The following is a 24,634-nucleotide window of genomic DNA, read 5'->3' on the forward strand; positions in this document are numbered from 1 at the left end:
GAGTCTTATAGTTCCATGTAAAAAAAATTATCAAAAATGGTACTGTAAATAATTTGTGTATTTTCGTAGCACATCTTTAGTAATTCTGATTCCTTCAGTAACTACAAATAAATTGCTAGTATAATTTTAAATTAGAAATTGAACAATGTAACTGAAGACAGCAGACTATTGAAAGTCACCAAATGCAAATCCATGAAAAATACAGTTTTTGTATTAGAGAGTGGACAATATAAATGAAGTTAGCAAACGATTAAGCTTCATCGCAGTCTGGTAGCCCTGTTTCAGTACAGAATAGCAAGCACAATATTAACTGAAGCAGAGAGAAAAACGTTTCCAATAGCAGACGTTTCATACCAGTAAACTAACGTGAATGATCATTTAGTTAACAGCTCAGAGGAGGCAGCGAGGCACCATTAACAAACTCTATAAAACTAATGGGAGATGACAAAAGATGTACAAATAACTACAAGAAACAACGCCCACCTGTTATTCAAATGACTGACATATTAGGCTGTTTTGCATGTTGGTATTCCGGTTTCTATGGGTTTTGCTTTTTGATTGTCATTTTCTGTCTGTAGTTCACTGTTGCTATTTGAGTTTACATATTGTCATTTTGTCATTTGGAGATACTGAGTGGAGCTGTGGATGCTAGAAAATGGAACGCCGTGCAGAGAAATCGTAACATATGCGACATATTCTTGTGTGATTTCAATAGAAGCAAGACAGTAGCGGAGGCAGCCAGAAATATTTGCGCCGCGTATGGGGATAATGCCAATGGAGAGAGCACGGCAGGAAAACGGTTTACTCGTTTTAAGGAGAAACGTTCTGGTATTAGTAATTCTCTACGCTCAGGAAGACCTTCAGGGTTTGATGAGGATCGTTTAGACGCATTAATCCACAACGATAAACGCCAGTGTACTTACGAACTGGCAGATGTGATAGACACATTTACACATAGTACTATTCATTGGGGAAGGTTCCAAAATTGGGTGAGTAGGTATTGCATGTTCTAAGCCAAAGTCACGAAAATCGTTGGGTGGCCATAAGAGCACCTTTGCCTGTTCCTCATCAATTGAATCGTGAAAAACCCAGACCATTCCTATCCTGTACTGCTACTGGTGACAAGAAATGGTGTCTCTATGCTAGTATAAGAAAAAGATATGAATGGTCGAGGCCAAGAAAGTAGGCACTCCCCGTACAAATACTTGCGCGCATCCACAAAAGATAAACATCTGGCGCATCAGTGACGGTTTAATGTACTACGAATTGCTTCCCGAGCTGTAACAATCAGTGTTGAAGTTTATGTCAACAATTGAGACGTCTTGCAGACTCAGTCCAAGAACAACAACCAGGAAGATTGTGTGAAATGATGCTACTCAACGATAACGCCCGCCAGTATTCTGCTACACAGACAAAAAAAAAAAAAAAAATACTACACAGGAACTGTGTTGGGAAGTCATTCCGCATCCACCTTACTCACCTGATCTTGAGCCCTCGTGATTTCTCCAGTCGCGGAAGCGATAAGTTACCCAGCGTTGGCAGACTGTCGTAAATGACGAAGAAAAACATATTATTGACGACTTAAGTCTCTGGACTCGCATTCGGGAGGACGACGGTTCAATCCCGTCTCCGGCCATCCTGATTTAGGTTTTCCGTGATTTCCCTAAATCGCTTCAGGCAAATGCCGGGATGGTTCCTTTGAAAGGGCACGGCCGATTTCCTTCCCCATCCTTCCCTCACCCGAGCTTGCGCTCCGTCTCTAATGACCTCGTTGTCGACGGGACGTTAAACACTAACCACCACCACCACCACTTAAGTCTCTGTTAGGTGTAACTGTTGTGTTTAATAAACTTATGGAAAAACGATACGAACTTACGCACCAACCTAATATTTAACACTGCATAACCAAACCGCGCCAAATAATACCCATAAGTTACAACTCGGGTTCGAGCCCAGTAAACAGGAACGTTTATAACATAAACAGACAGGAACGCTCAGCATTGTACATAACATACCTTTTTAATAGTCATATATAAGTATAATTTGAGGCAGAACGGCCATACAGCTTCAATTAAGACGGGAAAATTGAACTTGCCTTTATGCTGAGTACACGTTATAGACATAACTCATAACATGTAAGAATTTTCCACAGAGCACAAAGGCAATACAAGGCAATATACAGACATAAGCGTGAAGCAAAACGAATTTACGAATGCAGCTACCGGTAAAAGCCTCTCAGTAACACCGGGTTAACTGAAGCATAAAACAGACAGTATAAGAACACCACAGCACACCGGATACCTCGAACTAGCATCTCGTACAATCTACACATTTAGATGCTCATCAAGGGAGTCCACGTGGCTCAGACATTCCACTTTGCTTGCAGTTTCTGCAGGTTGTAATGTCACGGCTCTCTTCCACTAGATTCGACCGTCGTGTTTCTCGGGCATGTAAACTGACTGACTGCCAGTGCAGTTTTCGCTCTAGTGCTACACAATTCCGGCAGTTGCTTGCAGCGTCCCATACAACCGCCAGCTGCTGTTGTTGGATGGCCAACCTGTTGCCGGTCGGTAACGACTGACAAGGTAAACACCCGGCATTCGGATTTTTGTTGTTCTTCATATTCATGTTGCATGAAGTTTGGAGCTCAAATATTCGTCATCTTAAGCAATTCGATGCAACTCTCAAGAAATGTCGATAAAATCGACTTTGAAGTTTTCCAAAGAATGTTAACTTCCTGAAATTGAAACATGTTTTTAATTATTTGTAAGAAACTTAGGGAAATGTGCGTTCCGTCTCTGTGTAACACGCCCGGGAGTACAACTGGGGGTGGGGGTATTTCTTATACTGGCTTCTTGTTTTTGCTTTTCTTGGCCGTGTACCCTGTCCACAACTCGTACCTGATAATCCCTCGGCGGTCGTACTGTTCTGCTCCACACTGCTGCTGGCTTGCCTGAAATTATATACCTAAAAATGCAAGCGGGTTTAGGGGAGCCACTCAGTGTTAAAACACAACACTGTTGTACGTCTGGTATGGACAACTATATTCTGAGACGATAAAAGGAAATCGCAGGTTTCACTGTTTACATTCTAATTCATAAGTGTTATCCCAATTAATGGATGATCACAATATCACTCAGACGAGCGTACGCGTAACCGTCGCGGCGCGGCTGATTGTTGATGATGCGGAACGCGATGACCGAACGCACGTTCTCACGCTCGCTGCAAGACACTGGCACTTAAATGCTCTCTTTTGTGGTAAATAGTATCACTGATTCACATTAGTTCATCTGGGAGACCGAAGACGGCGCGGATGACCGATGCTGTGCGACACGCAACGAGAGGAAATATAAACACGTTACCGGCGGCACTGCTCATTTTTTCATTATTCTTGACGCACTTTCCTCTGAACCATTTCCATATTTCATCAATTTACTGTAATAGCACATGTAGCAACATTTCAACTTCCATACTAACAATGCCTCTCACATGCAGAGCTACCCACAACACAACATAACAGTGTCGTGTCCCGTGCTCGACTCTACAGACACGGCTGCCCGCGAAGATACTCCACAACTAATTTCGATTAAGAAACAGAAGAGCCTTCCCACGAATTACAAAGAAATCAATTCTCAACGATCTGACTGCGAGTTTTAAAATATCTTCTATCGTCTCCTAATAGCTGTTCTACAATGCTCCTGTACGCAACGGACAACTTACCTTGTCTTGCCGCTGCGACTGCGTGATCAGCAACATATTTCAAAAAGCGATACTGCGATCCATGCAGAGTGAAATGCATGGACTAGTTGCAACAATTACTGCCATACTTTTATACATAGACACTGAATAATCAGGAGGGGTTTGGTCAACTAACTTCCAACAATGTAAAGAAAATGAAAGAAACCAATAAAAACTTTTAATTTACTATACTCATAAAGTTGATGATTTAAATGCTGACAAACTTTACACAGCCTTTCCAATATGACTGATGACCATAGCTGTTAAGTCCCATAGTGCTCAGAGCCTTTCAAATATTCTACAATGTCTACTCAATAAACATGTTTGTAGCCACAACGAAGACACGAATATTACTCTGAGTGTATACATACACAGCCGGCCGCGGTGGCCGTGCGGTTCTAGGCGCTTCAGTCCGGAACCGCGGGACTGCTACGGTCGCAGGTTCGAATCCTGCCTCGGGCATGGGTGTGTGTGATGTCCTTAGGTTACTTAGGTTTACGTAGTTCTAAGTCTAGGGGACTGATGACCTCAAATGTTGAGTCCCATAGTGATAGAGCCATTTGATGAATTTTATATTTAAACGTTTCGATTTCAACGAATAAATAAATAAGTAAAACTTAAAAAAATAAGACCCTAGTAAGATTCCAAGCAGCGATTCATTGTTTACCCATCTGCCATTCTCCAACACTACAGAGTGAGCCACGTGGTTGGTCTGTCGTGAAAAATTTTCTTAGCCTCAGTCAATTATCGTTCCTCCATTTTCGCGAAAATTTTTGAGAGTTGCATCGACAGGCTTAATCTGATCGATATTTGTGTTTTGAACTCCAGGTATCATGAATATTAAAAATTGCAAATGGTCCTAAGATGTAATGTTGTGATTTTGTTGATAAAATGAATGCTATGCATGAAAATGTGCAATTTACCTTAGAACACGGCGAGGGAGGATGGCTACCTTACGTAGATCTAAAAATTTCCTTACAGGAAGCAAGGATTGAGTCTGACATTTTTAGAAATACTACAGCGACGGATACTGTTATACACCACAGTTCTAATCACTCCCTTGCGTACAAGATAGCAGCTTTTAGATCAATGTTGTATCGCCTCCACAGTGTACCTTTGATTTAGGAGCAAAATGATCGAGAATATCAGTGTAGTCTGCACATCGCACCTGTCAATGGATACGTTTCCGGTGATATAATGAATATTAAAAATGGTACACTGCGTAAGAACGAATCCGCTAAGGATAGGTACTGGTCAAATGGTAATGAAATCACTCTACGGAGGGTGGAAGAAGGGGAAGACGAGCTCACTGATTGAGATAGGGTACCAAACTTTGACACCATTTCACAGAAAGTAGGCAAAGAGTGAAAAACAAAAAGATAAAGCCAGCGATCTCTATCCTACAGTATCTTGGACAAAGTCTTGTAAATAGAGAGAAGGTAGCCTCTGAAAAATACGACGCTACTGGTGCTTATTGCATTATTTGCGACAACTGTCCTGCCGAGTATGTGCGGCAGACTGGTAGAGGGATTGGTGTTAGGTTCCGAGTGGCCATTCCATAATAGGTGTGGCTAATAATTTAAAAGTCCCACACAGAGAAGTAAGGGCCCAGACGTTAAATATTCTAGAAGAGATTGAAATTGTGCGGAGTCTAAAGCTATAACACCAACACATCCTTAACAGGCAGATGGAATTAAGACATTACAATATAATTCTCATAGTTATTCAACTGCTTGGCTATTGATCCTGGGCTTCTTTTATACTGTTGCATCTGGTCTATTTGGTTTTAATGATTTTTAAACTATAGTATATTCTGTGGCTATGCTGTGTAGTTGCTGCCTCAGTCATTTCCATGATATTTGGATACGCGCAAGAATCTTTGTAACTTGCCCGTCACATGCATGGTGGCGATAGTGCGCTCCGTCCTACACACTGACTATCAGTGTGGCTCTGCATGTCGAGGCGGCTGGACGGTTGCTGTCCGCCACTTACTGGTATGAAGAAGCACGTATTTAACATGTCAGTTTCTTAACTGGACAATTTGAAACTATGCCACCCTGCTTGTTGCGGATAACTATATTTTATTTCGAGAAGATTCAATCTCCTTCTTTTGTAAATCCTCATCACTACTGGTGTGGAGGCCGAGTTTCAACTGTTGTTACGGTAGACCGAGAAGCAGAGTGGCTTTTGGTGCAGTACACCGCTAAGACAATTTCTCTCTGTCACTGTTACGCAGATTTGCCCCAGGGTGAGATAAAAGGATAGGGGAACGAAGGTTCTGCAATACTCCAAGAAATTAGTAAAAAGATCGCACAAATGAGTTAAAAGGGTTTATTTATATTTGTGACTTGTTGAATAATGAAGTCTGCAACACTGCGTGTAAGTAATATAACACAAAAACCTCTCAATGGCTAAGTGCAAATAATCGTAGGTAAACTTCACAGTACGTAGCAAAAAAAGTCGATATCTTCATCCTGAGCGCCGCCCGTGGCGCTGGTGGAACTTGCGCAAGTGGCGAATCTCTCCATCAGTGGCACCAGCTCGCATCTTTGCGCCTGTGGTGCTTTTGACCTGGCTGTGTCTCGTTCGGGTGACACAGCACCCTCCTTCCCCTATCAGTGCTTAAACGCTTTAATCATGTATGTACACCTGAAGATGTCGTTTGAAGCCACGGAACAGATCGTGTTTCTGAGAAAATTCATATATATGTGAAAGAGGTTTATTACAGAAAAATGGATTACTTCAGCTGCGGTTACCCTCAGCATAAAATTACTAGGTCTACAACTGTGCTTCCGCCGTTCTTTCACGAATTTTGAGACTTTATTGCGAATAATTTACAAAAAAATTATGATTCAAAGTATTGTCCATCGTTGGCCACTGCTTTCTCCTAGCTTTAGGGCAGCATACGAATCCCGCAGTGTATAAACTGGGTATCATTTGAGGGGAACCATGAACCGATCCAATTTTGCACTTGTTCAGATGACTGCGAGTGCTAGTCAGCTAGGTCGTGTGTCTGTAGATCCAGAAAGGTGGCAGTCAGAAGGAGGAATATCTGGAGAATACAGCGGGTGTGTTAGAACTTCCCATTTCAACGTTTCCAAGTATGTTTTGACGGGATTTTCGACATTGGGTCGTGCACTGTCATGCTACAAAATCATTTTTACATGTCTATTGCTGTAGTGTGGCCGTTTGTCTTCCAGCACTCGGCTCAAACACATCAATTGCTTTCGATAACGATCTCCTGTGATTGTTCCCGTCGGTTGCAGTGGCATCAAAAGATTTCTCTCTTTCACAACCATGCCGGTCTTCAACGTCAGAATGACCATTCTTGAAGCGTAGAAACCATTTTCTGCAAAGTTCTGTCACTAACAGGCGTCTCATCATAGGTCTTACCCAGCTTTTTATGAGCCTCAACCGCAGATTTCTCCATATCAAAGCAGAAAATTAAAACCTCCGATGACGAGAACTGGGCTCATAAGTTGACGTATTCAGTCGGGAATAGCCTTATGATGCAATTAAAAATCGACTGATATTTTGATGGCTTACTGTATGAAACTTACGTCGAACGCCTTGCACCACTACTTTCCACTACCGCCGTCTATTGCAAAAAGACGGAAGCAAAGTTGTAGACCTAATATTTGTACAAAAATCCGATTTCCGGATGGTCTCGTAAAAGCGAGGTGATCTGGGGCGGGCGGAGTAATGTCGACGCGTCCCTTGTGGGAGGCTAAGCAGGCCGTGTCTTAGCCTATGGGCAAAGTGGCTGAATCGCGCTATGGATTACATATCGAGAGCGCGCTCGGCTCAGTGCGTAGTATCATGTTTTAATTGGAGGTTAGGTAAAATTTCTCATCCTCCGTACAATTCGCAGAAACAGTAGTCTTGTCTGTAACAATTCCTAATATTACGGCTGGAGACACAAGCATTCTTGCGAAAGATAGGGCACAGGAAAGTATAGGCCCTACACCATTTCACACTCGTTACCTGTAAACCAGTACTGTAAGCTCTAAAGAGCTCGATGCCGAAGGAGAAACCCTTCTCTTGTTCTCTCCTTGACTTCAAAACGCCACCGCCTGTCGTTAGCTTTTCAGTGAAACTGTATAAAGTTTCTAAAATAAAATACACCCACTTAATTTTACGGTAACACCATCCTGTACGTAAGATGAGGCACCTAAGGTAGGCCACCCCAAATGCCTGCAGAAGATGTAAACTTTCGGAGGTCTGGTTTACGCCAAGTTAAATCCGACAATGTAGAGAATTTTCTGGCGTATGCAAGTAATGTTTATGCTTGCAGCTCCCGAAATATAATACCGACTCCGTTTCTTTTAAAAGGAAAAAACTAATTTCTTCAGTTGCACTGGACAGAATTTTCAAAGAAAACCTGAACGTTATATTTGTGGAACTTGATCAACTAGTAATAAGTTAGTAGCGCCGCAAATCACTGTCCCGTCGTAAGGACGTGAGGTTCGACGAATATTATCATTATGTCTGCCGTATCAAGTGCTCGAAATATTGTTTTTCAGCATTGATAAATGCTGTAGAGCGACGCTGGACACCGGCACAGAAACGTACCCTCGTAGTGAGCTCGGGGCGATTACATCCCATGATTCCGTAGGAGCGGCCCCATCAGTTGACTGGACCCCGTCGACCAGCGCACTTCGAACGTTCCCGTTGCTATCTCTTTAGTGCATAGCATGACATCGTAGTCTTCGCGCACCATAACTCCTGGGGAAGTTCTTCACAAACAGGCACGTGTTATTTTATGTAATGCGATTAAACTTTTGTCCGAAGAAGCAAATGAGGAAGCATAAAATTCATTAAAGATTATGCCTGAGAAGGATGGAGGAACCGTCAGGTATTCCAATCGCTCAATATTGAGAATAAAGGAGGGGGAAAACGTAGCTACAAGTGCTTCCCAAGTCTCCACTACGAGGTGTGGCTAGAAAAAAAACGGACTAGTACTGGTGAAACAATAAAACGAATGCAATAAGGCTGAAAGTCGCGTGGCCTGTCACGTGACTCTCGCTCCGGCTACTGCTCGAGTTTCATCTGCCTCCTGCACTCAGTCTGCCCGTGGCGTCTGTTTTAAGTAGTTGACGTTTTGTCTGTGCGTCGGAAAATGTTGAGTGTACAGAAAGAACAGCGTGTTAACATCAAATTTTGTTTCAAACTAGGAAAATCTGCAAGTGAAACGTTTGTAATGTTACAACAAGTGTACGGCGATGATTGTTTATCGCGAACACAAGTGTTTGAGTGGTTTAAACGATTTAAAGATGGCCGCGAAGACACCAGTGATGACACTCGCACTGGCAGACCATTGTCAGCAAAAACTGATGCAAACATTGAAAAAATCGGTAAACTTGTTCGACAAGATCGCCGTTTAACAATCAGAGCAGTGTCAGTTAACAGGAGTTGACAAGGAAAGTGTTGAACAAGTTTTCGCTGTTTTCTGGACAGGGTATGCGCGCTGGCACCGTATAGAATCCGCCCGGCGCATTAACGACGAGGGCCGGTGTGCTGGCCAGCCTGTATGTGGTTTTTAGGCGGTTTTCCATATCCCACTAGGTGAATACCGGGCTGTTCCCCACGTCCCGCCTCAGTTACACCACTCGCAGACATTTGAAACACATTCGCTCTATTTCATGATTTACACTAGACGCAGACACCTGAGGTACGCTAATTCCGTCCCAGGGGGTACAGGGTGGCGGCAGGAAGGGCATCCGGCCACCCCTTCAACCTAACCATGCCAAATCCGATTGTAACCATGCCGACCTTGCGATATCTGCGGGACAAAGGCTCGAGCGAAAGAAGCAGAAGATTTAGTATATAATTGATGAATTTCATATTTAAACTATGTAGGTATTCGAACGAAAAATAAATAAATAAAACTAAAAAAGGAGACCTTAGCAGGATCCGATGCAGGAGTCCGTCGTTTATCTAATTACTATTCTTCAGCGCTACAGTGTGAGCCACGTGATTCGTCGTGAAAATCGCCCTGAAAACGGCCGAATTATGAACGCGTAGAGTCCGAGCAGTTCAGTAGCAGGACATCCGTGGATGTGAATGAGAAGGTATGGAGTATTTATTGCTGGAACATTTCGTACAACAGACAACGCTACAGGTAGTCTCACATTAAGCCAAGAAAGTAAATATGATGCAAAGTGATGTGTATTCTCCCACATTGGCAGTAGATGACTCTATGGGCCATACAACTCCCTAATTCGACTGTAGTCGATTAAAACTTCGAGCATCTCGTTTGACTGACGTCTCCTTTCCAAAATGGGAATTACACAGTCCCATTCTTAGCCCACTGCGATATTAGACTGAAAAGAACGAAATTCTACAACAGCCCGCAGGGTTCTCATAAGTAGGGAGTCAATGACGTAAAAAGAAAGTAATATTCTCTACATATATAAACTGAAGCCGCCCTTTCTCGTCCTTCTCTATATGCAGGCTAACCTCAGGAACTTCTGTAGGAGTTTTGATCCAGTTTTCACTTATAGATACACTGATTCACGAGGAAGCTGTTATTTATAATCTATATATATTTCGTAAAGGTAGTCTCAGTTACGATGAATTAAAGTTTAGTTGTGAAAGCGACGCCATTGCTACCTAGCCACCAGCCGCCATAATGCTAGAGAGAAGTAGTTGCGTGAGACAGCGCGGAACGTAAACCAGTTTTCATCTGGCGTGCCGGTCTAGCATTAAAGTGTTTTGCTAGAAAAGAAAAGATTGTAGGATCTAAAACCACCTGACTCACTTTTTTTCACTCTGCCTTTTAACATGTGGAGATTCGCCTTACGAAATGTGGCTCGGATTCCACGTTACACTGTAGCTCCCCTTCACCTGGTTGGGTAACTGGTTTGGAACAAACAAGTCGCCTAAGTGAGATCAAGGTGACTGTAATCGTTTCATAACAAGCGCTTAGCGAAAACAACATGTGAATCTAAAATCTGTAATTTTTAATTCTTTGTGAATAAACTAAACCGCACCATGGGATGTAACTTTGCTTCTTTTATATAAAGGAAGTTTTACAGCATTGGGGCATATGACTCAACGTTCAGCTTTCTGCTTTCCTTGGTCAAACACAGATGTGAACACTATCCTCTGCGTAGTGTGTCGAAAGATGTTACTTGTTCGGACACTTTCTAATTATGCAGACGACTGGTAAAAGCATGTCCACTGACGACGCATTTCGAAATATGACGACGATTTCAGGCAGCCTATTTCTGTTTCCCTCACATTAGGAATCACGATTCACACTCTTAATTCACTGCAAATCTTCCGAACAACGAACGGGCAATGAGTTACTTATCATCTAAGTATGCCAATAAATATGAACAATAACGAAAAGATAACTACCTCATCATGTGATATCAAATATTTTTAATTAATTCATTCCCTACATTCGTTTGAGAACAGTTGCTTCGCGAAGAAACATGCGAATCCCAATATGTGGCATTTTATTTTTTATGGTTCAAGTAAAACGTTTCCTGACAAATACTTCAGTAACTTTGCTTCGTTTACATGCAGTATGTTCTTTCAGCAGCGCTGGAGATCACTCAACTTCCAGCTTTATGCTTTCCTTGAATGAAACCTAGCAGCGGACACGTTATTTGTGTGTGGCGCGGAAAAGAAATCTGCCATAAAGGGTCCACGACAAAGAATTGTGGCAATGAGTCTCAACAGTGCATCACAGTGCGTACTAAGCTTCAAAACAGGAATGCTGTAACAGGTGTTAAACATGCGCATCATGAGTGTTTTATTCTTTTATTTGTGCCATCTCAACCAGCCTCCGATACATATTGAATCACCCACAAACTCATACACTCATGATTCGCAAACCGTATTTACATTGGTTGTAAATATGTTAGTTGCATCACGATGTGCTCTCATCATTGCCGTCATATGTTACTCCAAATGCTAATTATACGCTGAAGCGCCAACGAAACTGGTATATGGAAGCGTACTCAAATACAGAGATATGTAAGCAGACAGAATACGGCTCTGTGGTCGGCAACGCCTACTTCATACAGGTGTCTGGTGCAGTTGTTAGATCGGTTACTGCTGCTACAATGGCAGGTTATCAAGATTACAGTGAGTCTGAACGTGGTGTTATAGTCGGCGCAAGAGCGATAGGACACAGCATCTCCGAGGTAGCGGTGAAGTGGGGATTTTTCCGTACAACAATTTCACGAGTGTGCCGTGAATATCACGAATCCAGTAAAACATCAAATCTCCGACATCGCTACGGCCGAGGAAGAGTCTTCAAGGACGGGACCAACGAAACTGAAGAGAAACGTTCAACGTGACAGAAGTGCAACCGTTCCGCAAATTGCTGCAGCTTTCAATGCTGAGCCATCAAAAAGTGTCACCGTGTGAACAATTCAACGAAACATCATCCATATGGGCTTCCGGAGTCGAAGCCCACTCGTGTACCGTTGCTGATTGCATGACACAAAGCTTTACGCCTCGCCTGGGCCCGTCAACACCGACATTGGACTGTTTATGACTGGAAACATGTTGCCTGGCCGGACGGGTCTCGTTTCAAATTGTATCGAGCGTATGGACGCGTACGGCTACGGAGACAGTCTCATGAATCCATGGACTCTGCATGTCAGCTGGGGACTGTTCAAGCTGGAGGGGGCTCTGTAATAGTGTGGGGTGTGTGCACATGGAGTGATATGGGACCCCTGATATGTCTAGATACCACTCTGACAGGTGACACTTACGTAAGCATCCTGTCTTGTCACCTGCATCCATTCATATCCATTGTGCATTCCGACGAACTAGACCAAATCCAGCAGGACAATGCTTCCAGAATTGCTGCAGAGTGGCTCCAGGAACACTTCTGAGTTTAAACACTTCCGCTGGCTACCAAACTCCCCAGACATGAACATTATTGAGCATATCCGGGATGCCTTTCAACGTGTTGTCAGAATAGAGCTCCACCCCCTCGTACTCTTACGGATTTATGAGCAGCCCTGCAGGATTCACGATGCCAATTCCCTCCGACACTACTTCAGACTTTACTTGTGTCCATGCCACGTCGTGTTGCGGCACTTCCGCGTGCTTGCGAGGTCCCTACAGGGTATGAGGCAGGTGTACCAGTTTCTTTGGCTCTTCAGTGTATATGGAACACACAACATTCCTCTCGCCAGTTAACTTCCATGCCATACGCTACTTACATCGTGCAGTGTGGTGATATTCGCTTCCATAACATTGTTCTCTGAATAATTTTATTCGTGGGTTAATGTAGAGTTGAACCACAATAGAATATTAACATAAACAGTTGACTGTTATTACAAACTACTTTAATGAATTCCTTGCCTCCTTCCGCCAAAGCGCTCCTAACGACTTTTACCAGGTGGAATGTGGATGAGAAGTGCATTTTAAAGGGGTGCATCTAACTTCTGTATGAATGACGACTAGCCAAAGATCAAAGAGCGTGACTTCTAATCTGGTTTTGACTTGTACGCAGTCTTTCATATTTGCACTGGTCTCCCCAGTTCTCAGACGAAATGTTTTTAAACTACATATTAAAAGTATACATCGTGTTTCAGTATTCAGGACTGTGTGTGCACTGCTTGGACAGCGTTATCTAGTGGCCGGTTGTGAACCACTAGAACCGCAGCAGGTATACCTGCGCTGAATAGGGCAGTGTGATGTCGACCGTTGTTAGCCGAGCAGCGGTCATGTACAAAATAGTTTTATCTTTTGGCAGCGTTTTTACGTATCTTATGGAAAAGAATGACCACGACAGCAGTTGTTTGTATTTTTTGTGACAATGATTTTATATCGTTATATCCAAATGGTTTATAAATGTTGATCTACGAGGGCCGTTCAGAAAGTAACCTCCGGTTGATTTAAAAAAATACACCAAGTTAAATAAAAATATTTTAATATATACATCTTACAACTACATCTTTGCACTATTTTTCTACATAGTCTCCATAGCGATTGAGGCACTTATCGTATCTCTTCACAAGCTTTGAAATTCCTTCTGCATAAAAATCACCCGCTTGTGCCTGGAGCCAGCCTGTGACCGCATCTTTGAGCTCTTCGTCGTCATCAAACCGCTGTGACCCGAGCCATTTCTTCAAATGCATGAAGAGGTGATAATCACTTGGCGCCAGGTCTGGGCTGTAAGGTGGATGGTTGATAACGTCCCACTTGAAGGACTCAAGAAGGGCCGTTGTTCTGCGAGCAGAGTGAGGACGGGCGTTATCGTGCAAAAAAACGATACCGGAAGTCAGCATACCACGGCGTTTGTTCTGTATAGCCCGTCGTAACTTTTTTATTGTTTCACAGTACACGTCTTGATTAATGGTCGTACCACGTTCCATGAATTCAACCAACAACACCCCTTTGGCATCCCAAAACACCGTTGCCATCAGTTTTCTGGCAGAAAAATCTTGCGAGGCTTTTCTTGGTTTGGTAGGCGAATTTGAATGTGCCCACATCTTTGATTGTTCTTTTGTCTCAGGGTTCACGTACTTAATCCTGGTTTCGTCACCGGTCACGATTCTGTTTAACAATGGTTCTCCTTCGTCCTCATAACGTGACAGAAAGTCTAATGCAGAGGCCATTCTTTGAGTTTTGTGGTGGTCGGTAAGAATTTTGGGCACGCATCGTGCACAGAACTTACGGTAACCCAATCTTGCTGTCACTATCTCGTACAAGAGAGTCTTAGAAATCTGTGGAAAACCAGTAGACAACTCCGACATTGAGAAACGTCGATTTTCACGAACTTTTGCATCAACTGTCTGAACGAGTTCGTCAGTCACCAATGATGGTCTACCACTCCTCTCTTCATCATGAACGTTTTCTCGTCCACTTTTAAATAAACGTACCCATTCACGGACAACTCCTTCACTCATAACTCTTGGTCCATACACGGCACAAAGCTCACGATGAATAGCTGCTGCAGAATATCCTTTGGCTGTAAAAAACCTTATGACAGCACGCACTTCACATTTGGCGGGGTTTTCTATTGCAGCACACATTTCAAACTGCCACAAAAACTAAACTAGCGCAGGTACGACGTTCACTCGACCACGGCTTGATGCCGACTGACCTGTTGAGTGCGTGAACGCACAGATGGCGTCGCTACTCCCCCCACAACCCGCACTGTGACCAATCGGAGGTTACTTTCTGAACCGCCCTCGTACATTCAGGTATGTGGTACTGAACTAATACTAATGTATATAGTGTTACTCATGTAAGCCCTCCCTCAAAACTGTCATGTTATATCTCCACAGATCCGATGATGGCACCTTTAGTGTGTTGAAACCGGTTATCCAGTAAACAGTATTTAAGCGATCTTGGCTTTTGAATTATTTCTATTCAGGAAAAGATATTTATCCAGAATCAGTTCAGCAGTTAGTTTTGGAAGCAGCTGGTTTGCGTAAGAAAGAACAGGTCCACGAATCTCGACTTTCTCTTCTCTTTGAACCTTTCATCCTTGTGGAAAACAAATACAGAAGGGCCACACTCACTTCCACTATCTCTCTTCGTCCTTTTCGCGGCCACAGTATGTCTCATCTAAACACTTCTTTCCCGGCAATGTGTTTCCGCAAACATTTGCGGGTAACTGTGGCTGCAATTTGCGTCCGTATTGTCGCTGGACAATACTGAAAGACTGTATTTCGTCCGTCTAGCTTCTATCTCAGGGGTTTCCCAACTTTTCCCCTGACTGAACACTTTGAGAATCCGGATACTTTGACAGAACACGTTGTTTATTTTGAAGGTTAATAAAATTTTAAAACATGAGAAAAACTTGTTTTGTTCAGTGATTAATTCGAATTCAAATCAAAACTAATAACTCAGAAATCATGGTAAAATTAAAAGCAATCGTGAAAACGTCGAAACAACTGTCATGTTATTAATAGTTTTTCGCGGAGCACTTACTCACTTCCTGCGGAACAGCACTGTTCCGCGAAACATAGTTTGGGAAACCCTGTTCTAGCTAATCTCCACCTGACAGCGAAGAAGTGCCTCAGAAACGACGATCTCAAATTTCTATTGAAACAAATGTAACTTATTAGCTCCAATTAAACCTCGCCAAGCGTGTCACTAGCTGGTAGCCTGTCGCACTGCTGTAATGCCTCTTCCTACACTAGTGTGCACGCTCACTGATCTGCAACGCTCGCTTAGAAAATCGGAAAGTGCCTGAGGAGAATTCGACAGCCGCACACGGGACCTTGTTCTCACATTCTTGCAGGCTTTCCGTATTTGACAAATAGCTTAGCTCATCGCAGAAGAATCACTGACAACCGACATCAGAAACGTACTTCGAAACACCACCTCTGACAAAGACGGCTGAAGACTCATCTTCTATACCCTGCGAGGGCTTACGGCCGACCCACTATCGGCTTCACGAGCTCCAAGCAGCTCCACTAAATCATTTTTAACATTCAGCCCTCTCAGATAATCCGCCTCGGGGACATAATTCAGGCATTTCCACTCTTCAATAGGGACTGGCTTCCTGCCAGGGATTTTCAAAATTAGTAAGCCCCCGGCCATCCCGGGAAAATCACTCTCATTTGAAACCAACACAGAAGGCCCCGCTGACCACAACCCATTCACACGGATCATGGAGCGATCGACGCTGAACAAAACCTCTTCCCTCAGATCCTGGAAACTGTGGGGAAGTTGATGTGTGGGGCACGCGCTTTAGTCTTAGTGTCTGAATTCTATAGGAGGCATACGACACAGCCCCTTAGCAGACAGCACTGTGGCTACCCACAAAACTGCTTGAAAGTACTCTGGTATTAAGGATAATGGGCGTTTCCAGACATTATGAGATGTGCAGTAGAGGACTTGCGTTAACGTCGATGAGTGTTACTCATCAAATGTGGAAGGTCCAAATGTGCTGACATGAGTTGCAAACGTTCAATTTCAAGTCCAGACCATCTATGACTTGGCAATGTGGCTAAGAACCCTGCATTTAACTTGGACAAAACCCAGGGAGCCTCGGGGCACTCAGAGGTCTCCAGTCACTAGATCTAGCCAACTGCGATCTGCAGCTTTCTATGGGGTACATTACCGATACGATGGTAACTGTCTGAATACCGTGGCTGAGTGGTAAGGAAGGTGACACCCCACACCAAGCGGGCTCCATGGACATTGATCGCAAGATACGACTTTGTCTGCCTGTGGCAGAGCGTGCTCCTCTTTGGAGGGTCCATACCCCAGGAAGGGGGTAGTTTCTCTGAGACCATACCCAGAGGCAGTCTGAGGGGTTAGGTTGTGGAGGTTCTCGCGCCCAGTGCCTAATGAGTTTGGCGGCCACAACAGTCATGCGATGAGCCATTGCATGTGGCGAGGAAAGGCGTGTTATTAAAGAAAAAGAAAAGAAAAGAAAAGAAAAAGAAAGAGAAAGAGAGAGAGAGAGAAAGGGTACTATCCAAGGAATTTCTATGGAAAAACTGAATTAGGAAATCGTACCATAATACCCGAAGATGAATCTACTGCCTTCACCACTGCACTAAGAGGTTCCATGTTTTTATCTCCCGCTATTTTAGTGAGAGCTTTTGCTATTAACTAAGCGGAAATAATTACTTTTTCCCTCAGGTCAGGGTCGCGTGAACCAGCTGGGCGGGGTGTTCATCAACGGGCGGCCGCTGCCCAACCACATCCGGCTGAAGATCGTCGAGATGGCGGCGGCCGGCGTGCGGCCGTGCGTCATCTCCCGCCAGCTGCGAGTGTCGCACGGCTGCGTCTCCAAGATCCTCAACCGCTACCAGGAGACCGGCTCCATACGGCCCGGCGTCATCGGCGGCTCCAAGCCGCGCGTCGCCACGCCGGAGATCGAGGCGCGCATTGAAGAGTACAAGAAGGCGAACCCGGGTATCTTCAGTTGGGAGATCCGCGACCGTCTCATAAAGGTAAGGACCACCTGTCACTGAGGAATAAGGACGCATGTGACTCAGTATCAGTCAGTTGCTGAAATTTACAGCAAAATGCTAATGCCAGAATGTTATATGTGGTTTTGAAACAAGGAACGGAGATTAGGATTTAATGTTCCATCAATTATGAGGTCATTAAAGACAGAGCTTGGTTTCGAAAAAAGAACGAGGAATGCAATGGGAGTGAGATCATTCCAATAGTGACACATTGTCACCTACTTACCACATTCCCTACATTATTAAAATCGTATTCCTGGATCAGTAATTCTGTTTACATCCAACAATAAAAGTACTGGCTGAGTTTCGAAGAGATGTTGAATCCCAATAAAGACTGTAGGAGTCTCACTCACATAGCGTTATAAGAGGAGACAGACAGAAAAGTGAGCCAGATCCAGACATCAACGTAATTATTATTCAGCCTAGGTGTGGCTTTAAGGCGACTGTTGTGTTAATTCCCCGTCACCATCGCAAAAACAGAATACACAAACAGTTAAGCTCAGAACGACTCCTAAAGCAGTGTTTGTGTGATTCTTTGATAGATGGTGCCCCAATTTTTCCTCCCCTTAACTGAGGTGACGAAATGGCGTCAGGGAGAACAAACATACCTAAATCAGCTGCCAACAACTACAGCATAACACCAAGAAGGCTATGTCATTATGTACACTGACAAATTGTTTGGTTACATCCAGCGTAGTCTCAAACACATTGATTGAGCAACAAATTAAGACACTTAGCAATGAGTTAATAAGAACAAATCTGTTATGTACATAAAGCACTGTGTATGCTGGGATCTTCCTCTAGACGAACATATCGAGTTCAACCAAATTTGGCACAGAAACAACAGGCCTTATGAGTATCAGCACTGTGTAGTTTATAACCTTTTTTTCATTAAAAATGGCTCTGAGCACTATGGGACTCAACTGCTGAGGTCATTAGTCCACTAGAACTTAGAACTAGTTAAACCTAACTAACCTAAGGACATCACAAACATCCATGCCCGAGGCAGGATACGAACCTGCGACCGTAGCGGTCTTGCGGTTCCAGACTGCAGCGCCTTTAACCACACGGCCACTTCGGCCGGCTGTTTATAACCTCTTAGATCAAAATGTTCAAATGTGTGTGAAATATTACGGGACTTAACTGCTAAGATCATCAGTCCCTAAGCTTACACACTACGTAACCTAAATTATCCTAAGGACAAACACACACACCCATGCCCGAGGGAGGACTCGAACCTCCAGCAGGACCAGCCACACAGTCCATGACTGCAGCGCCTAAGACCGCTCGGCTAATCCCATGCGGCCCTCTTAGATCCAGTATTACCAGAGATACGGGGGAAAAACTGTTTTTTTGCAGCCCCTGACGTCTAGGCAACCTCGTGTGGCAGGCATATTGTATGGGGACATTACTGGCCTGCTAAATCAATCTACTTTGCAGGGCAGCCTACTTGTCAGGGACATGAAACAGTTTTTTGGGCCACAACATGTATGTAGGCTGCCCTGCATGACAGGCATGTTGTGGTGGAGTAGTATCGGCCTGCTTTGTCAATCTGCTTTGCTTGGCAGCTTATATATCAGGGACATATGAATGAATTTCAAGTGCCTTGTGTGTAGCCTGTCCTGCAGGACATGTGTGTTGTGGGACTAGTATCGTCCCAGGGCTGGGAAAAGGTTGAGATGGATAGACAGAGGGATGGGAACAGCAAAGGGAGAAGGAAATGGATGGAGAGAGGGAGGAGGGGGAGATGAAGGTGGAAGTGTAGAGGAGTAGTGGGCAGCTGGAAAAGGAAGAGGCGAGGCAGAAATGGAAAGAGAGAGGGGAAGGAGGATATGGTCAGAGGGAGGAGAAGGAGGGTGTCAGAGAGGGGGCCTGAATGAAATGAACAAAGAGAGGGGGAGGAGAGGATGAAGACAAAGAGAGAGTGGGGAGAAGGAGATAGTGTTAGGGGGGTGTGGTGTCTAGGCAGTGGGAGGAAGAGGTGGATCAGAGAGGGGAAGGAGGTGGTGTGCTCAATATATGTGTCAAACGCACATGCAGGCGAAGCCATGGGGAAAAGGCAAGTATCCAATAATGAAGATAATGTAACAAAGAGAAAAAGTGGTAGGGGTCATATTACGATATGTATCATTGCTGGAAACTTAAGCTTAATGGATGGTGCAAAGAAAGACTCACTGACTCAGGCCTAGATGCTAGAAAAATATTTTGTTGATGGAAGAGGTTAAGCAGTTATGCTGAAATGAAGAGGGTAGCTCACATACAACAGGAATGGAAGCAGCATCAAACCAGCAGTATGATTGTTACATCGATTGTGGTTTTTGTTGGTATAATAATCAACCAGTAGCTTTTTGCGAATCTCTGATACGATATATTTTCTGTACCATTAACTAGTTTTGAGCCATTGCGCTCTCATTATCAGATGGAACGATTTCAGGAACGTTATATTCTGGATTTTTGCAGCTAAAAGCTGTGGTGGTGGTGGTGGTGGTGAGTACACAGCCTTGTGGTATACATGACAAATTCGTTCTGATAACGAATACTTTGCAGGTTAAACACACTCATACACAGTATTTAGCTGCAATTGGCTTCACACTCTTTCACAGTAAGTAAACACTGGATGTGGGTACGTTTATTTACTGCGAATGAGTGTGAAACCGAGTGCAGCTAAATATTGTGTGTGTGTGTGTGTGTGTGTGTGTGTGTGTGTGTGTGTGTGTGTGTGTGTGTGCGTGCGTGTGTGTGTACCTATAAAATGCACCTTATCAGAACGAATATTTCATTTAAACCATTAGGTAGTGTATCATGATGGCTATAGTGTGGAGCTGCACATGGTCCTGAATATAATATTCCTGTGTGTCATTGCGAGCCTGCAGTGGGTTGAAATCTAGTTGATGGTACTGAAAGTAAATTGCATAAGAAATATATAAAAAGTTACTTGTTGATTGCTACACTCACATAAATCGTCAATCTTAAGGATGTCCACGTGCTTAGTTGGGTGGTTACGTGCTTGCCTCCCGTGCAGCGGGCCCGGGTTAGATTCCCGGCTGGGTTGGGGATTTTCTCCGATCGTCGACTGGGTGTTGTGTTGTCGTCATCATCATTTCATCCTCAGCACCGTTACGCAAGTCACCCAATGTGGCGTCGACTGAAATAAGACTGGCACTCGGCGGCAGAACTTCCCCGGATGGGGCCTCCAGGCCAACAATGCCATACGCTCATTTAATTTCTATATGTGAATATGGTATCTGTTCTTTTGGACACGTACGAAAGAACAGATACCATCGGTGATCATGCGGTTCGTTAGAATGAAATTACAATGACTATGACTTGGGAATGTGAGTCTCACGGGAGGTGTGCCATAGATAAGTCCCAGCAGTCGCACTATCCTTTGTGTCCTCGGTGGCTCAGCTGGATAGAGTGTCTGCCATGTAAGCAGGAGATCCTGGGTTCGAGTCCCAGTCCGGTCACACATTTTCAACTCTCCCCGTTGACTTATATGAACGCCTGTATGCAGCCTGTGGTATTCATTTCATTGTAATTTCATTTCACCTTAAGATTTACGACCGAAATACCAACAACACATTTAGATGAAATTAGTACAAAACAGGAAATTACATAATCAAATTCTCCACGAGTAGTGCACGCCTGCCTTCGTCAATAAGCAACTGTAGGTGCCCTGTAATAATACGAACTGTAAAAGTAAAGTCGTTTGGCATTACTGAGAAGGGGAGCCCAAGGGGGTACATTCAAACACTTAACTGGAATACTTCCGTTATATGCGAACTTTGAGACTCTCCTAACTTCATTGTGAATGTAGATCATAAGTGTATGTTTTTAAGGTTGGTGATAGTGATGAGTACGTGTATTTCCGTTGCCGATGGGGATGAGAGAAAGACAAAAATGAAATCCGATATAGGCATTTCCTGTCTAACAGCACAGGAATTGGAGCTCTCCCTGCCCTTCCTTTCTCTCCGAACGGATCACCTTCGTATGTCACGCACACCACTCGCCAGCAAATACTAGCGATCAAGTAGTCTACATCTTGCAGTCAGTTTGGTTGTCGTGCCTGCTGCAAGTTAAGTTCTGATTCCAATAGCGGACTTCGTACCTGGCTGACGATTATGCGTCTGTTTCGAGAACTACCTCGAATTTTGTTTAAGTTTATCTCAGTTTTACCATTCTTTTTCATTCAATTCTGTGATATCTCAGGTACAATGCCCACAGGATTTCGTGTTAAACCTTCAATGACAAAATACCAGGGTTTCAAAAATACGTATATAAACTTTGGGGACATGTTGCTTACACCAAAACAGGAAAAAAGTTCATATAAACATACACGAAAATTCTTCGTTTTCGAGTTATTAGTGAAAGCTTACAATTAAGGTGATTGGAGCTCAGCCAGATATAAATTAATATTAATTGCTTGAAAAGTCTTCCTCTAACTTTTAAAAATCTACACACTCATCGAATCAAAGTTTCGACTGGTTTCTCAGACTTCCATGGCACGTATATGAGCTTTCTGCACCCGTGTGATCTGCTGCAGAGACCAATTGTTTAACGTGCCTCCAGGCACTGAAATCAGGGAACGTGCAGGCCATGGCTATACTCCTTTTCTACCTATCCATCTGTCATGGTAGATACCAGCCAGCGCATCTCGAGCACTATGACTGAAATGTACGTGTTTCTTTTTATTTGCAGGACACTTCTTCTAGCAGGTCTTGGAAGGTGTTCCGAATAAAGTTCCTGTAGACAGTACATCTAAGACTGCTGGGAGAACTTTTGGCCCTGACAGACAATCACCTACAATTCCAGCTCAAACATTAAACGTAAACTGATACTGATGTGATGTAGCATGAGCACTGCGATCAGCCCATATGTGTTGATTGTGGGAATTTGTTATTCCATCACTTCCAGACGTTGCCTTCTCGGTAAACAAAACTGAAAAAACAAACAACATATTGGCAGTTTGTGCAACAAACCATCGGCAAAAGTTCTGCAGTGGTGGGTGATCAGTAGTCTTAAGGCCCTGCATACGTCGAAGATGGTACAGATACCTGAATAGCTAATGAAGTATCCTCCATGCTGGACTTGAAGATACATCACACGGCAGGGCCACTTGTATTGCGCTGATACTTAGCTATTCTTCGCCATTCCGTAAACGTGCTCCTCCTGGTCAAGCGTGCGAGCAACACGTGCGTCTTCCTCGGTCCGTTGTCTGTGGTGCTGTGGATCTTATGTCAGCAACGTGACAATGCACTGCACCAAAGGCCGGGTGATTCGGCTGTCTTCGGTCTGGAAACGCCATCTGATACAACTCTGCAGCCTTGTGTCCATTGCCATTCGCGTGGCCGTACATAAAAATCATGTCTGCCTGCTAACGAAATGAATATTCTGTCTTGTTGAACTGTGCACTGACCAGTTGACTCGCTATCTGTGGTACACAGTGAAGACAGACGAATATAAGCAAGTCTCCCTGGCAATAAAAGGCCATCTAGAATACAGTGAGTCATATGGGTGCATTGTTAGTGAAATTATTTGGTTGTACCTTGAAAGCCGTTGAATGTCAAATTTCATTAATAACTAGAAAACGAACGATTTACGGACATATCTTTATACGGAATTTTCTCCTTGTTGTGATGCAAGAAACTGGTCCCCAGAGTTTGTAAAAGTAGTTTTGAAACATGATGTCCGTTTCTTTTAAAGGTGCACCTACATACTGTGCTTAGGCAGAACGACGCCTGACTAAGTCCACACATTTTCTGGCTAAGAAACATGAAATTAATTATAAAACACTTTAGATCGCTATGCACATTCCTTGCTACTTGCTTCCCATTTGGATCCAACTAGTGATGCGCTTTGTGCGAGACTAGAAGAGCAGAAATACCGATTTTCATTTCCCATTAGACAATCTGCTTTTTTGTCTATTTGGGATAGATGATTCCCATTCAGCAGTTAAGTTAAATACTGAAAGATATAAACATATTATGCTAAAATAAATGCTGCAGTGTCATGAACGCTGACACAAACAGGAGTTTTGTAATTCTAATCCACCATATTCTGTCTTTTATTCTTTGTAATTACTTTGTTTGCATTAAAATGGTCTGTTTTCAATACTGAAATACTGTTTTACGAATATCTACAGACTCCCAAGCATAAGAATACCGTTGACTGCTTATTTCCCTCTTTTTTGTTCTTTCTTAGGTCACATGAGTACCGCATTTTTTATCGGTTTTATGCCTTGTGTTGCTACTATACACTCTCTCCTTTATAACTGAAGTGATCTTGCTGCGAGACCGGTTTTAATTTTTGAGTTGATGTAATTAGGCTGTTGCTATCGGTCTTCGAAGATCACCAGTACAAAAAATTAATCACATAAAATGGCTGTTATTCAGGTTCACTGTCATCTTGAAGCTTTTACCTTCCTGAAAAGTCTGACTACTAAATAGAGCCAAAAATCTCGGCGTTCTTATTACTGTCATATCTTTCTATGGACTAAAATACAACTAAGAAATTTAATATTTTTTTATGGTTTCAGTTTCACATACAGTAAAGTAAAGTATTTTTCAAAGTAGCAGCTGTGAAATACTACTTCTTTATGAATATGTGATACCTCTTGATACAATGAAAAGTGTTGCCTCTTAGTCAAAACGATTTATTACGCAAAGTCTGCCATTGTTATTATCCTATTCTTGTAATATCACATCATGTTTCTTGTCCTAAGAAGCTGAATTTCACACTACTTGCAGCGAAATTCCCATACTGAGGAAATAAATCACACTATGCAAAATCATTCGATACTGGTAGTGAACTAATTCTCGGCAAAATGTTATTTTTTAAGGAGGATACTACAGCAAATGTTATAGCCACTCATTAATTATATACTTGATCCGAATAAATTTGTAGAATGGACGAGTAACAGAACTAGTAAAGCGTTCCAAGACCGGGATAAGTGTGCTTCTTGCATTTCCGGATTTCCCCGCTATTTTAAC

The 24,634-nt window shown here is 43.3% G+C and overlaps 1 protein-coding gene across 1 annotated transcript in view; it reads left to right on the forward strand.

Moving 5' to 3' along the window:
* Positions 1–24,634, forward strand: part of LOC126234672 (protein gooseberry-neuro-like) — a 433,892-nt gene that overhangs the window by 131,304 nt on the left and 277,954 nt on the right. Inside the window, exon 2 of the mRNA XM_049943412.1 lies at positions 17,314–17,627. Coding sequence (XP_049799369.1) covers positions 17,314–17,627 — 314 coding nt within the window. The remainder of the gene's footprint in view (positions 1–17,313; positions 17,628–24,634) is intronic.

Source organism: Schistocerca nitens, chromosome 2 (assembly GCF_023898315.1).
Source record: "Schistocerca nitens isolate TAMUIC-IGC-003100 chromosome 2, iqSchNite1.1, whole genome shotgun sequence".
In the NCBI taxonomy this organism is placed as follows: Eukaryota; Metazoa; Arthropoda; class Insecta; order Orthoptera; family Acrididae; genus Schistocerca; species Schistocerca nitens.